The sequence below is a fragment of the Nerophis ophidion genome, linkage group LG15, assembly GCF_033978795.1.
Source record: "Nerophis ophidion isolate RoL-2023_Sa linkage group LG15, RoL_Noph_v1.0, whole genome shotgun sequence".
Taxonomy (NCBI): Eukaryota; Metazoa; Chordata; class Actinopteri; order Syngnathiformes; family Syngnathidae; genus Nerophis; species Nerophis ophidion.
This window is the reverse complement of record NC_084625.1, coordinates 2,852,745-2,869,750: the sequence shown is the minus strand read 5'-3', so window position 1 is coordinate 2,869,750 and position 17,006 is coordinate 2,852,745. Positions and strand designations below refer to the sequence as shown.

The 17,006-nt window shown below is 33.0% G+C and overlaps 1 protein-coding gene and 1 long non-coding RNA gene across 11 annotated transcripts in view; one reads left to right on the top strand and one right to left on the bottom strand.

The window, feature by feature from the left end:
• Positions 1 to 17,006, bottom strand: part of LOC133569808 (uncharacterized) — a 276,288-nt gene that overhangs the window by 113,898 nt on the left and 145,384 nt on the right. The gene's annotated exons all lie outside the window — the stretch shown is intronic.
• Positions 1 to 17,006, top strand: part of plod2 (procollagen-lysine, 2-oxoglutarate 5-dioxygenase 2) — a 125,648-nt gene that overhangs the window by 54,596 nt on the left and 54,046 nt on the right. For all 10 annotated transcript variants that reach the window (XR_009809740.1, XR_009809741.1, XR_009809738.1 and 7 more), the window contains exons 5-7: positions 12,598 to 12,710; positions 12,795 to 12,858; positions 13,031 to 13,128. Coding sequence is in view for 1 of the 10 variants with exons in the window: in XM_061921246.1 (XP_061777230.1) it covers positions 12,598 to 12,710; positions 12,795 to 12,858; positions 13,031 to 13,128 (275 nt within the window). In the remaining 9 variants the exon portion in view is untranslated. The remainder of the gene's footprint in view (positions 1 to 12,597; positions 12,711 to 12,794; positions 12,859 to 13,030; positions 13,129 to 17,006) is intronic.

The following is a 17,006-nucleotide window of genomic DNA, read 5'->3' as shown; positions in this document are numbered from 1 at the left end:
GACACACGCAGCTACGGTATATTAATAAAACATCGCTGCTTACTGTTCTTTTTAGCATATCCAATAGCTTGGACCTTAAATCCTACTGAATAGCTCTTAATCTTCCCTTTAAGTGATTTGAAATGATTAAAATCAGCCTCCCCTTTTTTGAAAATGATGACAGGTGAAGTGTCACTCGTGACGTGACGAGTTTGACCCAGTGGAAATTCTAGCTATATGTTAATTATTTTGCGAAACGAGTTTGACCCGGCAGTAATTCTAGTCAGGTGCATACTACATACCCGGCGGCAATTCAAGAAAATACCGTAACAATTATTTGAAGACATAATGAACCTCTTTGGATTGGCTAACCAGAAAAAGTTGCAATGTTCTAATAAGCGGCCATGCCATGTCATGGCTCGAAAAAATAATAATGAATTAAAATCAATGTTAATTTTAGACATAGACTTCCTTTTTATTGGCATTCAAATTTGAACTTTACAGTATAGATAAGAAGAAAATTGTGTTGCATTAGCTCATTGTAGTGCAGGATAAAAGAGGAATAAGGTGCAGATATAAATGAATAGATTACATCACTTTTGCATATGCATCCAGGTTTATGGATGTATGTTATATTGTCTTTATATTCCAGCCACTTCATCCATTTTGGGGGGAATTGAGGGGATTATTATGATGCGTTCAAGAGTCTTACGGCCTGAGGGAAGAAGCTGTTACAGTTCTGCTACGGAGGCTGCGGAACCTCTTTCTAGAGTCCAGCAGTTAAAAAAGTCCTGCAGTATTTTCTGAGCCCTGGTCAGGCAGCTGCTTTTTGCAAAAATGATCAGAAAAATATTTTATTGACATACTGAAGTTAAATGTTATTTTTGGGGAAAATATTGCATATTTTGTTTGTTTGCCATAAAAAGTAAGTTGCCTATGACAAAAAATACAAATAAAATATAAAAAAAACAACTCAAAATAATTGGCGGATGGATCTGAAGTTGATATAAAGGTTCAGGCGTTGAAATTAAAATGATTACACTATAACGTTCGACTCATTTTTAACACTTTTATGAGAGGGCCCCTTTGGGATCCCTAAGAATTATAGTGGGATTTGTTTTATTGCAAAAAAAAATTGATAAAAATAAATGCTGTTATGAATTATTGATATATTTAAGGCTTAATTTACTTATCAAATATTCCATTCCAAAATATGTTTGAGGGAAATTATTGCATATTTTGTTTTTTTGCCATAACAACTAAGTTTTCTATACAAAAAAAAACAACAACTTATTATTGGCGCATAGATCTGAAGTTGATATACATGTTTAGGCATTGAAATTAAAATTATTCAAAATAATGTCTGACTTATTTTTAACAATTTTATGAGTGGGGCCCCTTTTTCGAATCCTTAAGAATTATGGTGGGATTTGTTTTTTTATATGAGTCAAAATCAATGCTGTTATGAATTATTAAATTACTTATCAAATATTCCATTCCTAATTTTTTTTGGGGGGGGGCATTTCAATTTTTTTGTGTTTGCCAAAAAAAGTAAGTTTTCTATGACAAAAATAAAATAAAAAATTAAATAAAAAAACCTTGTAAATGGCGATTGGATCTGAAGTTGATATAAAAATTTAGGCTTTTTAATCAAAATTATTAAAAAATAATGTCTGACTTATTTTTAACACTTTTATGAGTGTGGCCCCTTTTGGATCCCTAAGAAAAGTAGGGTTGTTTTTTTTTTTTTAAACTGTCATTCCACAAAAAAGTATGAATCAATGCTGTTATGAATGATTCGCGAGTTTCAGGCTTAAATTACTTATCAAATATTCCATTCCGAAATTTTTTGGGGGGTAAAAATATTGAATAATTTGTGTTTGCCGGAAAAAAAACATTATTTCTATGACAAAAATACAATTAAACACAAAACAAAACGAACTTTGTAATTGGCGGATGGATTGGAAGTTGATATAAAAGGTTTAGGCTTTGAAATTAAAATTATTAAAAATAATGTCTGACTTATTTTTAACCATTTTATGAGTGGGGCCCCTTTTGGATCCCTAAGAATTGTAGTGGGATTTGTTTTATTGCAAAAAAACATGAATTAAAATCAATGCTGTTATGAATTATGGACATATTTAATGCTTAAATTACTTATCAAATATTCCATTACAAAATCTTTTTGAGGGAAATTATTGCATATTTAGTTTTTTTTGCCATAACAACTAAGTTCTCTATGACAAAAAAAACAACAACTTATAATTGGCGCATAGATCTGAAGTTGATATACATTACATGTTTAGGCATTGAAATTAAAGTTATTAAAAATAATGTCTGGCTTATTTTTAACATTTTTATGAGTGGGGCCCCTTTTGGATCCCTAAGAATTAAAGTGGGATTTGTTTTATTAAACTGTCATTCCACAAAAAAAAAAGAAATGAATCAAAATCAATGCTGTTATGAATTATTCACAGGTTTTAGGCTTAAGTTACTTATCAAATATTCCATTCCTAAATTTTTGGGGGGAGGAAAATAAATTTTTTTGTGTGTTTGCCATAAAAACTAGGTTATTTATGACAAATATAAAATAAAAAACCGAAACAAAAAAACAACAACAAAAAAAAAATGTAATTGGTGGATGGATCTGAAGTTGATATAGAAGTTGAGGCTTTTTAATAAAAAAAATATGAAAAAATAATTTCTGACTTATTATTAACATTTTTATGAGTGGGGGCCCCTTTTGGATCCCTAAGAATTATAGTGGCATTTTTTTAAAACTGTCACTGCACAAAAAATATGAGTCAAAATCAATGCTGTTATAAATCATTTACGGGTTTCAGGCTTAAATTATTAAGCAAAAATTCAATTCCGAAATTTTTAGGGGTGAAAATATTGAATAATTTGTGTTTGCTGTAAAAAAAATTGTTTTTTATGACAAAAATAAAATTAAACACAAAACAAAAAACAAAACAAACTTTGTAATTGGTGGGTGGATTGAAAGTTGATATAAAGGTTTAGGCTTTGAAATTAAAGTTATTAAAAATAATGTTTGACTTATTTTTAACACTTTTATGAGTGGGGCCTCTTTTGGATCCCTAAGAATTATAGTGGGATTTGTTTTATTTAAATAAAAAAAAAGACTTAAAATCAATGCTGTTATGAATATTGACATATTTAAGGCTTAAAATACTTATCAAATATTCCATTACAACATATTGTTGGGTGCAAATATTGCATATTTTCTTTGTTTACCATAACAACTAAGCTTTCTATGAAAAAAAAACCAAAACAAAAAAAAAAAAACTAAAATTGGTGGATGGATCTGAAGGGTTTAGGGTTTAGGGTTATAGGCGTTGAAATGCAAATTATTGAAAAAATTATGTCAGACTTATTTTAAACACTTTTATGAAAGGGCCCTTTTGAATCTCTGATAATTATAGTGGGATTTGTTTTATTTGAAAAAAATAATAATAATAAAATGAAGAAAAAAAGACTCAAAATCAATGCTGTTATGAATATCGACATATATAAGGCTTAAAATACTTATCAAATATTCCATTACAACATAATTTGGGTGGAAATATTGCATATTTTGTTTGTTTACCATAACAACTAAGCTTTCTACGACAAAAAATAAACAAACAAAAAAAAAAACTATAATTGGCGGATGCATCTGAAGGGTTTAGGGTTATAGGCGTTGAAATGCAAATTATTGAAAAAATTATGTCAGACTTATTTTAAACACTTTTATGAGAGGGCCATTTTGAATCTCTAAGAATTATAGTGGGATTTGTTTTATTAAAAAAAATAATAATAATAAAATGAGAAAAAAAAAAAGACTCAAAATCAATGCTGTTATGAATATCGACATATTTAAGGCTTAAAATACTTATCAAATATTCCATTACAACATATTTTTGTTTGTTTACCATAACAACCAAGCTTTCTATGACAAAAAATAAACAAACAAAAAAATAAAACTATAATTGGTGGACGGATCTGAAGGGTTTAGGGTTATAGGGGTTGAAATGCAAATTATTAAAAAAATTATGTCACACTTATTTTAAACACTTTTATGAGAGGGCCCTTTTGGATCTCTAAGAATTATAGTGGGATTTGTTTTATTTAAAAAAAAATAATAATAATAAAATGAAGAAAAAAAGACTCAAAATCAATGCTGTTATGAATATCGACATATTTAAGGCTTAAAATACTTATCAAATATTCCATTACAACATATTTTTGGGTGGAAATATTGCATATTTTGTTTGTTTACCATAACAACTAAGCTTTCTACGACAAAAAATAAACAAACAAACAAAAACAACTATAATTGGTGGACGGATCTGAAGGGTTTAGGGTTTAGGCGTTGAAATGCAAATTATTAAATAATGATGTCAGACTTATTTTAAACACTTTTATGAGAGGGCCCTTTTGGATCTCTAAGAATTATAGTGGGATTTGTTTTATTAAAAAAAATAATAATAATAAAATGAAAAAAAAAAAAGACTCAAAATCAATGCTGTTATGAATTATTGACATATTTAAGGCTTAAAATACTTATCAAATATTCCATTACAACATATTTTTTGGTGCAAATATTGCATATTTTGTTTGTTTACCATAACAACTAAGTTTTCTATGACAAAAAATAAACAAACAAAAAAAAAACTATAGTTGGTGGATGCATCTGAAGGGTTTAGGGTTTAGGGTTTAGGCGTTGAAATGCAAATTATTAAAAAAATTATGTCAGACTTATTCTAAACACTTTTATGAGAGGGCCCCTTTGGAATCTCTAAGAATTATAGTGGGATTTGTTTTATTTAAAAAATAATAATAATAAAATGAAGAAAAAAAGACTCAAAATCAATGCTGTTATGAATATCGACATATTTAAGGCTTAAAATACTTATCAAATATTCCATTACAACATAATTTGGGTGGAAATATTGCATATTTTCTTTGTTTACCATAACAACTAAGCTTTCTACGACAAAAAAAAAACAAACAAAAAAAAAAAAACTATAATTGGCGGATGCATCTGGAGGGTTTAGGGTTTAGGTGTTGAAATGCAAATTATTAAAAAAAATTATGTCAGACTTATTTTTAACACTTTTATGAGAGGGCCCTTTTTGATCTCTAAGAATTATAGTGGGATTTGTTTTATTTGAAAAAAATAATAATAATAAAATGAAGAAAAAAAAACTCAAAATCAATGCTGTTATGAATATCGACATATTTAAGGCTTAAAATACTTATCAAATATTCCATTACAACATATTTGTGTTTGTTTACCATAACAACCAAGCTTTCTATGACAAAAAATAAACAAACAAAAAAATAAAACTATAATTGGTGGACGGATCTGAAGGGTTTAGGGTTTAGGCGTTGAAATGCAAATTATTAAATAATTATGTCAGACTTATTTTTAACACTTTTATGAGAGGGCCCTTTTGGATCTCTAGGAATTATAGTGGGATTTGTTTTATTAAAAAAAAATAATAAAATAAAATGAAAAAAAAAAAGACTCAAAATCAATGCTGTTATGAATTATTGACATATTTAAGGCTTAAAATACTTATCAAATATTCCATTACAACATATTTTTTGGTGCAAATATTGCATATTTTGTTTGTTTACCATAACAACTAAGCTTTCTATGACAAAAAATAAACAAACAATAAAATAAAACTATAATTGGTGGACAGATCTGAAGGGTTTAGGGTTTAGGCGTTGAAATGCAAATTATTAAAAAAATTTATGTCAGACTTATTTTAAACACTTTTATGAGAGGGCCCTTTTGGATCTCTAAGAATTATAGTGGGATTTGTTTTATTTGAAAAAAATAATAATAATAAAATGAAGAAAAAAAGACTCAAAATCAATGCTGTTATGAATATCGACATATTTAAGGCTTAAAATACTTATCAAATATTCCATTACAACATATTTGTGTTTGTTTACCATAACAACCAAGCTTTCTATGACAAAAAATAAACAAACAAAAAAATAAAACTATAATTGGTGGACGGATCTGAAGGGTTTAGGGTTTAGGCGTTGAAATGCAAATTATTAAATAATTATGTCAGACTTATTTTTAACACTTTTATGAGAGGGCCCTTTTGGATCTCTAGGAATTATAGTGGGATTTGTTTTATTAAAAAAAAATAATAAAATAAAATGAAAAAAAAAAAGACTCAAAATCAATGCTGTTATGAATTATTGACATATTTAAGGCTTAAAATACTTATCAAATATTCCATTACAACATATTTTTTGGTGCAAATATTGCATATTTTGTTTGTTTACCATAACAACTAAGCTTTCTATGACAAAAAATAAACAAACAATAAAATAAAACTATAATTGGTGGACAGATCTGAAGGGTTTAGGGTTTAGGCGTTGAAATGCAAATTATTAAAAAAATTTATGTCAGACTTATTTTAAACACTTTTATGAGAGGGCCCTTTTGGATCTCTAAGAATTATAGTGGGATTTGTTTTATTTGAAAAAAATAATAATAATAAAATGAAGAAAAAAAGACTCAAAATCAATGCTGTTATGAATATCGACATATTTAAGGCTTAAAATACTTATCAAATATTCCATTACAACATATTTTTGTTTGTTTACCATAACAACCAAGCTTTCTATGACAAAAAATAAACAAACAAAAAAATAAAACTATAATTGGTGGACGGATCTGAAGGGTTTAGGGTTTAGGCGTTGAAATGCAAATTATTAAATAATTATGTCAGACTTATTTTTAACACTTTTATGAGAGGGCCCTTTTGGATCTCTAGGAATTATAGTGGGATTTGTTTTATTAAAAAAAAATAATAAAATAAAATGAAAAAAAAAAAGACTCAAAATCAATGCTGTTATGAATTATTGACATATTTAAGGCTTAAAATACTTATCAAATATTCCATTACAACATATTTTTTGGTGCAAATATTGCATATTTTGTTTGTTTACCATAACAACTAAGCTTTCTATGACAAAAAATAAACAAACAATAAAATAAAACTATAATTGGTGGACAGATCTGAAGGGTTTAGGGTTTAGGCGTTGAAATGCAAATTATTAAAAAAATTTATGTCAGACTTATTTTAAACACTTTTATGAGAGGGCCCTTTTGGATCTCTAAGAATTATAGTGGGATTTGTTTTATTTGAAAAAAATAATAATAATAAAATGAAGAAAAAAAGACTCAAAATCAATGCTGTTATGAATATCGACATATTTAAGGCTTAAAATACTTATCAAATATTCCATTACAACATATTTTTGTTTGTTTACCATAACAACCAAGCTTTCTATGACAAAAAATAAACAAACAAAAAAATAAAACTATAATTGGTGGACGGATCTGAAGGGTTTAGGGTTTAGGCGTTGAAATGCAAATTATTAAATAATGATGTCAGACTTATTTTAAACACTTTTATGAGAGGGCCCCTTTGGATCTCTAGGAATTATAGTGGGATTTGTTTTATTAAAAAAAAATAAATAAATAAAATGAAAAAAAAAAAGACTCAAAATCAATGCTGTTATGAATTATTGACATATTTAAGGCTTAAAATACTTATCAAATATTCCATTACAACATATTTTTTGGTGGAAATATTGCATATTTTGTTTGTTTACATAACAACTAAGCTTTCTACGACAAAAAATAAACAAACAAAAAAAAAACTATAATTGGCGGATGCATCTGAAGGGTTTAGGGTTTAGGCGTTGAAATGCAAATTATTAAAAAAATTATGTCAGACTTATTCTAAACACTTTTATGAGAGGGCCCCTTTGGATCTCTAAGAATTATAGTGGGATTTGTTTTTTTGCAAAAAAACAAATATATATATATATATATATATGAATCAAAATCAATGCTGTAATGAACTATTGACATATTCAAGGCTTAAATGACTTATCAAATATTCCATTCCAAAATATTTTGGTGGAAAATAATGCATATATTGTGTTTTTAATCATAAAAAATCTTTAAAAATAAACATGATGAAAACTGAACTTAAGACTGATCTATGGATTTAATAATACTAGATGATTTTTTTCAAGGTCCCCAGGACTAAGCTTGAGGGTCCACAGGTTAAAAAAAATAATAAAATAAAATAAAAAAATAAAAATATATATATATTTATATATTGTAGTGGTTTTAAACATTTTAAATATAAAAATGGCCCCGACATGCTTTGATTTTCCAGTGAATAAGTCAAAAGTCTGGATGCCCCTGGTCTGTAACGTTTTTCAGAAAGTATACGATGAGTGAAAACAACTTTATCAATGGAAATGATTAAACTCGATTACAGGACAGTGAGTCCACGTTACAGAACTGGAGGCAGAATGTTGGTCTGGGAAAACTATCGATCACAGCGTAGTCCAAGTGTAATGAGCGCCTGCATCCTGGGTATTTAGGACTCGTAATCACCGCCTTCTCTGTGGTCAAGGACATGCCTCGACCTCCCAAGCCGGAGCCTTGCCTCGGATCCCAGCCTGCTTTTAGCTTCCACTGACACGGACTGTGGCCTCGGTCTTGGCCTCCCTGCATGTTCCTACAACGTCGCCCAAAGTCACATCAGTGTCTTGGGAAAGTCAGCCGGTGTTTACGTGTGTTTGTTGGACTAGACCGGCAAGAATGTCAATGAAAGCTGGGGAAGGATCCTAGAAACTGGATCTCGAAGCGTCAAATACCAACACAAACATCTGCACGCATAAACGCTCTTGAAACCTTGCAGTGAGATTGTAAGAAATAAAATGTTCCGCTACTGTAGGAACAGTCCCCAAGGTTTCCCAGAAATTCCCTGCCATTGTTCAATTTTCTAAGGCCGGCGGTTTTGGATCCGAAACAAACAAGAAAATCTAACAATTCTATTTTAGCTTCATCCACGTTTTATGTTGGTTTAACGACATCATGTCTGCGTCTCCACTTGTTTACGCTTCCTCAGGCTTTTCTAAACCATGTGCAGAGCGACAGTCCTAACCCTGTAATCAGCTGTTGTGGTCTAGGTTCTGGAGCGACACCGGCAGACAAGACGACGTGGAGATAGTCCTGGGAATATAGACTTAGATGGACTTAAATAGCACCCACGTATTGTTTTCCCTCATGCTCTGCAGTTCCTGGCCAGTCAGACATTCTAATCCCATAGTCCAGGTTTTCTGAAAACAGCTATTTCACTTAAAGAAGGGGTTTGTGTCCAAAGTGCGGCCCCACAACACTTTTTAAAAAATACAATTGAAACATTTTTAAAAGGTAAAAAGTGATTAAAAGGAGCAAACGGGTGAAATTTAACAAGAAAATGTTGCTATGTTGACTCTAATAACACAAAGCTGCCATGCAGGCTGCTTCGTTCTTTAAAAAAATAATAATGAATCAAAATCAATTTCATTTTGAATTATTGACCTATTACGTTAAATTTTCCACTTTGAGATATTTTATGGGGAAAATGTTGCATATTTTGTGGTTGCCATATAAGCGGTATAGCTCGGTTGGTAGAGTGGCCGTGCCAGCAACTTGAGGGTTGCAGGTTCGATTCCCGCTTCCGCCATCCTAGTCACTGCCGTTGTGTCCTTGGGCAAGACACTTTACCCACCTGCTCCCAGTGCCACCCACACTGGTTTAAATGTAACTTAGATATTGGGTTTCACTATGTGAAGCGCTTTGAGTCACTAGAGAAAAGCGCTATATAAATATATAATTCAATTCAATTCAAAAAACTGAGCAATTTTTTTTAAAGGGCCTAAAATGAACAAACACAAACATAAACAACAATACAACTTATAATTGACGGATGGATCTGAAGTTGATCTCGAGATTATTGTGTTAAAAGTAAACAGTAAAAAAATGTATAATTTATTTTTTAACACTTTAATGAGTAGGATCCCCAATTATTTTAGTGTGATTTTTTTTTAAATGTCATTGCTTAAAAAATAATAATGAATTAAAATCAATGGTGTTATGAGTGTGAGTGTAAATGTTGTCTGTCTATCTGTGTTGGCCCTGCGATGAGGTGGTGACTTGTCCAGGGTGTACCCTGCCTTCCGCCCGATTGTAGCTGAGATTAATGAAAGGGAATAAGCGGTAGAAAATGGATGGATGGATGGTGTTATGAGTTATTGACCTTTTTAATGCTCCAATTGTTATATAATCTAAAATATTCCACTTAAAAAAATATTGGGTGAAAATATTGCATATTTAGTGATTTTTCCATAAAAAAACGTGTTTTTTTTGGTGACAAAAAGAGCATACAACTTAAATCTTTAAAATCATTATATTGACAGATAGACTTAATGTTGATATAGAGATTTAAATCTTGAATAATAATAAAAATAATAATACTAAATAATGACACATTTTTAATATTTTTTCTTTGGGCTCCCTGGGATCAAACCTGAATGGAGGCCAAAATGCATATTTTTTTATACAAATATTGTATTGTTTTTTTAAATAAAAAATCTCAAAATGGCCCCCACTTGCTTTTATTTTTCAGTGTGTGGCCCTCAGTGGATAAAGTTTGGACACCCCTGATTTAAAAGGGACGACAAAAGTCTGGGCTTGGAGTTGCTGGTCAAAAATACAAAAAACAAAAGCAGTGAAGTTGTCAGGTTGTGTAAATGCTAAATAAAAAGAGACTACAACAAATCCTTCTCAACTTATATTCAATTGAATAGACTGCAAAGACAATATATATATTTTTTTCAAATAATCATGAATTTAGGATGTAATGGCAGCAACACATTGCAAAAAAGGGCATTTTTACCAGTGTGTTACTTGGCCTGTCCTTTTAACAACACTCAGTAAAGGTTTGGGAACTGAGGACACATTTTTGAAGTGGAATTCTTTCCCATATTTGCCTTATGTACAGATTAAGTTGTTCAACAGTCTCCCTTCGACTATTTTAGCCTTCATATTTTCAATGTCTGGACTACAGGCAGGCCAGTCTAGTACCCACACTCTTTTACTATGAAACCACGCTGTTTTAACATGGCTTGGCATTGCTGAAATAAGCAGGGGCGTCCAGGATAACAACATATGTTGCTCCAAAAGCTGTATGTACCTTTCAGCATGAATGGTGCCTTCACCGATGTGTAAGTTACCAAAGCCTTGGCCTCTAATACACCCCCATACCATCACACATGCTGGCTTTTACACTTTGCGCCTAGAACAATCCGGATAGTTCTTTTCCTCTCTGGTCCGAAATACACAACGTCCACAGTTTCCAAAAAACAATTTAAAATGTGGACTCTTCAGACCACTTTTCCACTTTGCATCAGTCCATCTTAGAGGAGCTCGGGCCCAGCGAAGCCGGCGGCATTTCTGGGTGTTGTTGACAAATGTGAAGTGAAGTGAATTTTATTCATATAGCGCTTTTCTCAAGTGACTCAAAGCGCTTTGACATGTTCAGTGTGCACCCGCGCGTCCTGGCTGGAAGTACAAGGTGGACCGTGCACAAATCATGCAAAAACCGGCCTGGGAGTGAAAATCAGATTCTAAAATATTCATAAACTGTCAAAGAAGATGTCAGGTTCAAACGCTTATGACAACTATTAAACAAGACCAGAAGCAAGGAATTAAACAGAGACAGAATTCAATTCAATCAATTGAGGAGAAACGCGTAGACCAGGGGTCACCAACCTTTTTGAAACCAAGAGCTACTTCTTGGGTACTGATTAATGCCAAGGGGTACCAGTTTTATACATTAGTGAATTATATTTATGTAGCGCTTTTCTCAAGTGACTCAAAGCGCTTTACATAGTGACACCCAATATCTAAATTACATTTAAACCAGTGTGGGTGGCACTGGGAGCAGGTGGGTCAAGTGTCTTGCCCAAGGACACAACGGCAGTAACTAGGATGGCACAAGCGGGAATCGAACCTGCAACCCTCAAGTTGCTGACACGGCCACTCTACCAACCGAGCTATGCCGCTTTGGCTTCGCATAGTAGAGTTTTAACTTGCACTTACAGATGTAGCGACCAACTGTAGTTGCTGACAGTGGTTCTCTCAATTCTTCCTGAGCCCATGTGGTGATATCCTTTACATAACGATGTGGCTTTTTGATCCTGAAGGGATCGTGCAGTGATTTCTTCAGATTCTCTGAACCTTTTGATGATATTACGGAGCTTGGATGGTGAAATCCCTAAATTTCTTGCAATAGCTGCTTGAGAAATGTTGTTTGTAAACAATTTGTTCAGGCATTTGTTGACAAAGTGGTGACCTTCGCCCCCGTCCTTGTTTGTGAACGAGTGAGCATTTCACAGAAGGTGGTTTTTAATTGGCACCCACCTGTTCCCAATTAACCTGTTCACCTATGGGATGTTCCAAATAAGTATTTGATGAGCATTCCTCAACTTCCTCAGTCTTTTTTCCTACTTATGCCAGATTTATCTTGTCTTTGGAGTCAATTCAAGTTGAAAAGGATTTGCGAATCATTTTATTCTGTTTTTATTTACCATTTAGACAATGTGACAACTTTACTGGTTTCGGGTTTTGCACATCCAGGCTTATTTTATGGTCCTGACTGACATGATTGACTCCAATTAACTGGTTATTTTTAACACTGTCACTGCCCTGTGTTTCACACTGTTTATTACTTGCAGGAATAATTGGGTATGCACCGTACATAAACCGAATTGTTTCACAGTGGACCCTTCACGACAACGACGACGACCAGCTTTTCTACACTAAAATATTTCTGGACCCTCTACAAAGAGTAAGTACTCCCCTTGTCCCAATCGTCAAGACAATGATCACGTTATGTTGGCCCTGAGATATTAACAGGACCCACGTCTCTTAGGAGTCTCTCAACATGACTTTGGACCACAAATGCCAGATTTTCCAGAACCTGAACGGAGCGATTGGTGAGGGATTCCAAAAAGTTCCTTGAGTATTTTACTATTGCCAACTGTGAGATAGAAATACTCCACACACCCTAGTCCAGACCGTGCATTGGAAAGAAGTTTTAAACAAAGAGAATTTTTGCTCGTATGAGTTCATTAAACCGGGTTCTGTGTTTTTTTCTGCTTTTGTCAGACGAAGTACTTTTGAAGTTCGGAACAGACCGGGTGAGAGTTAGGAACAAGGTGTACGACTCTCTGCCGGTGGTTGTTCACGGCAACGGGAACACTAAAGTGAGTAACTAACGACCCTCTTGGCCCACCGTTGCTTGATCGAGGATGTTGTTGTTTATGTTGACCGGCTGAACTCTTTGATGTCTTGGAGAGTTGAGGTCTATGAGCTCGTGTTGACAATTACCGCCAAAACATTTCTAATGAGTTTCCCACATCCTAGGAGATGTGACCTCTGTTCCTTGCTATTCATGACTCACTGTGAGCTTTCTCATTGGGGAGAGAGACCGAAAACCAAAGTAGGCCAAAGGCCTCTCTGTCTCTTTCATCGGTTTTTGGTTATTGTCATCCCTCAATCATTCTTTTGAGCTGTTGCCTTGTCTCTGTCACGATTTTGTTATTCTTACAGCCAGACCTGTGTTTTGAAATTTGTCTTCAGACAATTTTGGGTAAAAATTGCTGACTAATGACTCAAAATTTGACGACAGAGACAAGTAATCCAAAGAGGTTCATTCGGTCTAGAACAAACTATGCGATATTTAATATTCTTATAGCCAGGCCTGTGTTTTTAAGTTTTTCTTCAGACCATTTTGGGTAAAAATTGCTGACTAATGACTCAACATTTGACAACAGAGACGAGTAATCCAAAGAGGTTCATTCGGTCTTCAACAAACTATGCGATATTTGTTATTCTTACAGCCAGACCTGTGTTTTGTAATTTGTCTTCAGACCATTTTGGGTAAAAACTGATGACTAATGACTCAACATTTAACAAAAGAGACGAGTAATCCAAAGAGTTTCATTCGGTCTAGAACAAACTATCCGATATTTGTTATTCTTACAGCCAGACCTGTGTTTTGAAGTTTTTCTTTAGACCATTTTGGGTAAAAATTGATGACTAATGACTCAACATTTGACAACAGAGACAAGTAATCCAAAGAGGTTCATTCGGTCTTTAAAAAACTATGCGATATTTAATATTCTTACACCCAGACCTGTGTTTTCTAATTTGTCTTCAAACCATTTTGGGTAAAAACTGATGACTAATGACTCAACATTTGACAACAGAGACAAGTAATCCAAAGAGTTTCATTCGGTCTTCAAAAAACTATGCGATATTTGTTATTCTTACAGCCAGATCTGTGTTTTGAAGTTTGTCTTCAGACCATTTTGGGTAAAAATTGCTGACTAATGACTCAACATTTGACAACAGAGACAAGTAATCCAAAGAGGTTCATTCGGTCTAGAACAAACTATGCGATATTTGTTATTCTTACAGCCGGACCTGTGTTTTGAAGTTTGTCTTCAGACCATTTTGGGTAAAAACTGATGACTAATGACTCAACATTTGACAACAGAGACAAGTAATCCAAAGAGGTTCATTCGGTCTAGAACAAACTATGCGATATTTAATATTCTTACAGCCAGGCCTGTGTTTTGAAGTTTTTCTTCAGACAATTTTGGGTAAAAACTGATGACTAATGACTCAAAATCTGACAACAGAGACAAGTAATCCAAAGAGGTTCATTCGGTCTTTAAAAAACTATGCGATATTTGTTATTCTTACAACCAGACCTGTGTTTTGAAGTTTTTCTTCAGACTATTTTGGGTAAAAACTGATGACTAATGACTCAAAATTTGACAACAGAGACAAGTAATCCAAAGAGGTTCATTCGGTCTACAACAAACTATGCGATATTTAATATTCTTACAGCCAGACCTGCGTTTTCTAATTTGTCTTCAGACCATTTTGGGTAAAACAATTCTGACCAATGACTCAACATTTGACAACAGAGACAAGTAATCCAAAGAGGTTCATTCGGTTTTTAAAAAACTATGCAATATTTAATATTCTTACAGCCAGACCTGTGTTTTGAAGTTTGTCTTCAGACCATTCTGAGTAAAAACTCATGACTAATGACTCAAAATCTGACAACAGAGACAAGTAATCCAAAGAGGTCCATTCGGTCTACAACAAACTATGCGATATTTGTTATTCTTACAGCCAGACCTGTGTTTTGAAGTTTTTCTTCAGACCATTTTGGGTAAAAACTGATGACTAAAGACTCAACATTTGACAACAGAGACAAGTAATCCAAAGAGGTTCATTCGGTCTTTAAAAAACTATGCGATATTTAATATTCTTACAGCCAGACCTGTGTTTTGAAGTTTTTCTTCAGACAATTTTGGGTAAAAACTGATGACTAATGACTCAACATTTGACAACAGAGACGAGTAATCCAACGTGGTTCATTCGGTCTAGAACAACCTATGCGATATTTGTTATTCTTACAGCCAGACCTGTGTTTTGAAGTTTTTCTTCAGACCATTTTGGGTAAAAATTGCTGACTAATGACTCAACATTTGACAACAGAGACAAGTAATCCAAAGAGGTTCATTCGGTCTAGAACAAACTATGTGATATTTGTTATTCTTACAGCCAGACCTGTGTTTTGAAGTTTGTCTTCAGACAATTTTGGGTGAAAACTGATGACTAATGACTCAACATTTGACAACAGAGACGAGAAATCCAACGTGGTTCATTCGGTTTTTAAAAAACTATGTGATATTTAATATTCTTACAGCCAGACCTGTGTTTTGAAGTTTGTCTTCAGACCATTTTGGGTAAAAACTGATGACTAATGACTCAACATTTGACAACAGAGACAAGTAATCCAAAGAGGTTCATTTGGTCTAGAACCAACTATGCGATATTTGTTATTCTTACAGCCAGACCTGTGTTTTGAAGTTTGTCTTCAGACCATTTTGGGTAAAAACTGATGACTAATGACTAAAAATTTGACGACAGAGACAAGTAATCCAAAGAGGTTCATTCGGTCTAGAACAACCTATGCGATATTTGTTATTCTTACAACCAGACCTGTGTTTTGAAGTTTGTCTTCAGACCATTTTGGGTAAAAACTGATGACTAATGACTAAAAATTTGACGACAGAGACAAGTAATCCAAAGAGGTTCATTCGGTCTAGAACAACCTATGCGATATTTGTTATTCTTACAACCAGACCTGTGTTTTGAAGTTTGTCTTCAGACCATTTTGGGTAAAAACTGATGACTAATGACTCAAAATTTGACAACAGAGACAAGTAATCCAAGGAGGTTCATTCGGTCTTCAAAAAACTATGCGATATTTGTTATTCTTACAGCCAGACCTGTGTTTTGAAGTTAAATCTTATACTAAGAACCAGTCCGATTACAACACATCCGTCTCCAATCCCCTTCCATCTGGTGGTACGTCAAAGAATCACTTGAATAAAGTACAGTTTCCAATGTTCTTTACCAGTGTTACTGTTCAAACTGTGTGTAATCTTTACAGTTTTAAATACAGTTGTTAAATAAAACCTCTGCCTAATTTTTACTTGATACTTAAGCCTCATACGGTTCTGTATTTTAAAATTGGTCATGACGGAGGGACTTGGAGGTCCCAGTGTTTGAGGTGGTACTTGGTGAAAACAGTTTAAGAATCACTGATCTAGACACTTGAAAAATAGTCAACAAAGTGTGTTGTAAAATAAAGAACAATTGAAAAATAGAGCAAAACAAAATATTAAAAATGTTTTTTTGGCCTTTTTAAAGAAAATATATGCATCATAGCAGATTATGCAAATTGTACAAAAGCAGTGAAGTTGTCCAGTTATGTAAAAGCTAAATAAAAAGAGAATATGATGAGTAGCAAATCATTTTCAACTTATATTCAATGGAATAGACTGCAAAGACAAGATATTTAGAGTTTGTCCACAGTTTCCAAAAACAATTTATAACGTGGACTCGTCAGACCACGGAACACTTTACCACTTTGCATCAGTCCATCTTAGACGAGCTCGGGCCCAACGAGGCAGGCGGGGTTTCTGGGTGTTGTTGATAAATAGCTTTTGCCTTGCATAGTAGAGTTCTAACCTGCACTTACAGATGTAGCGACCGA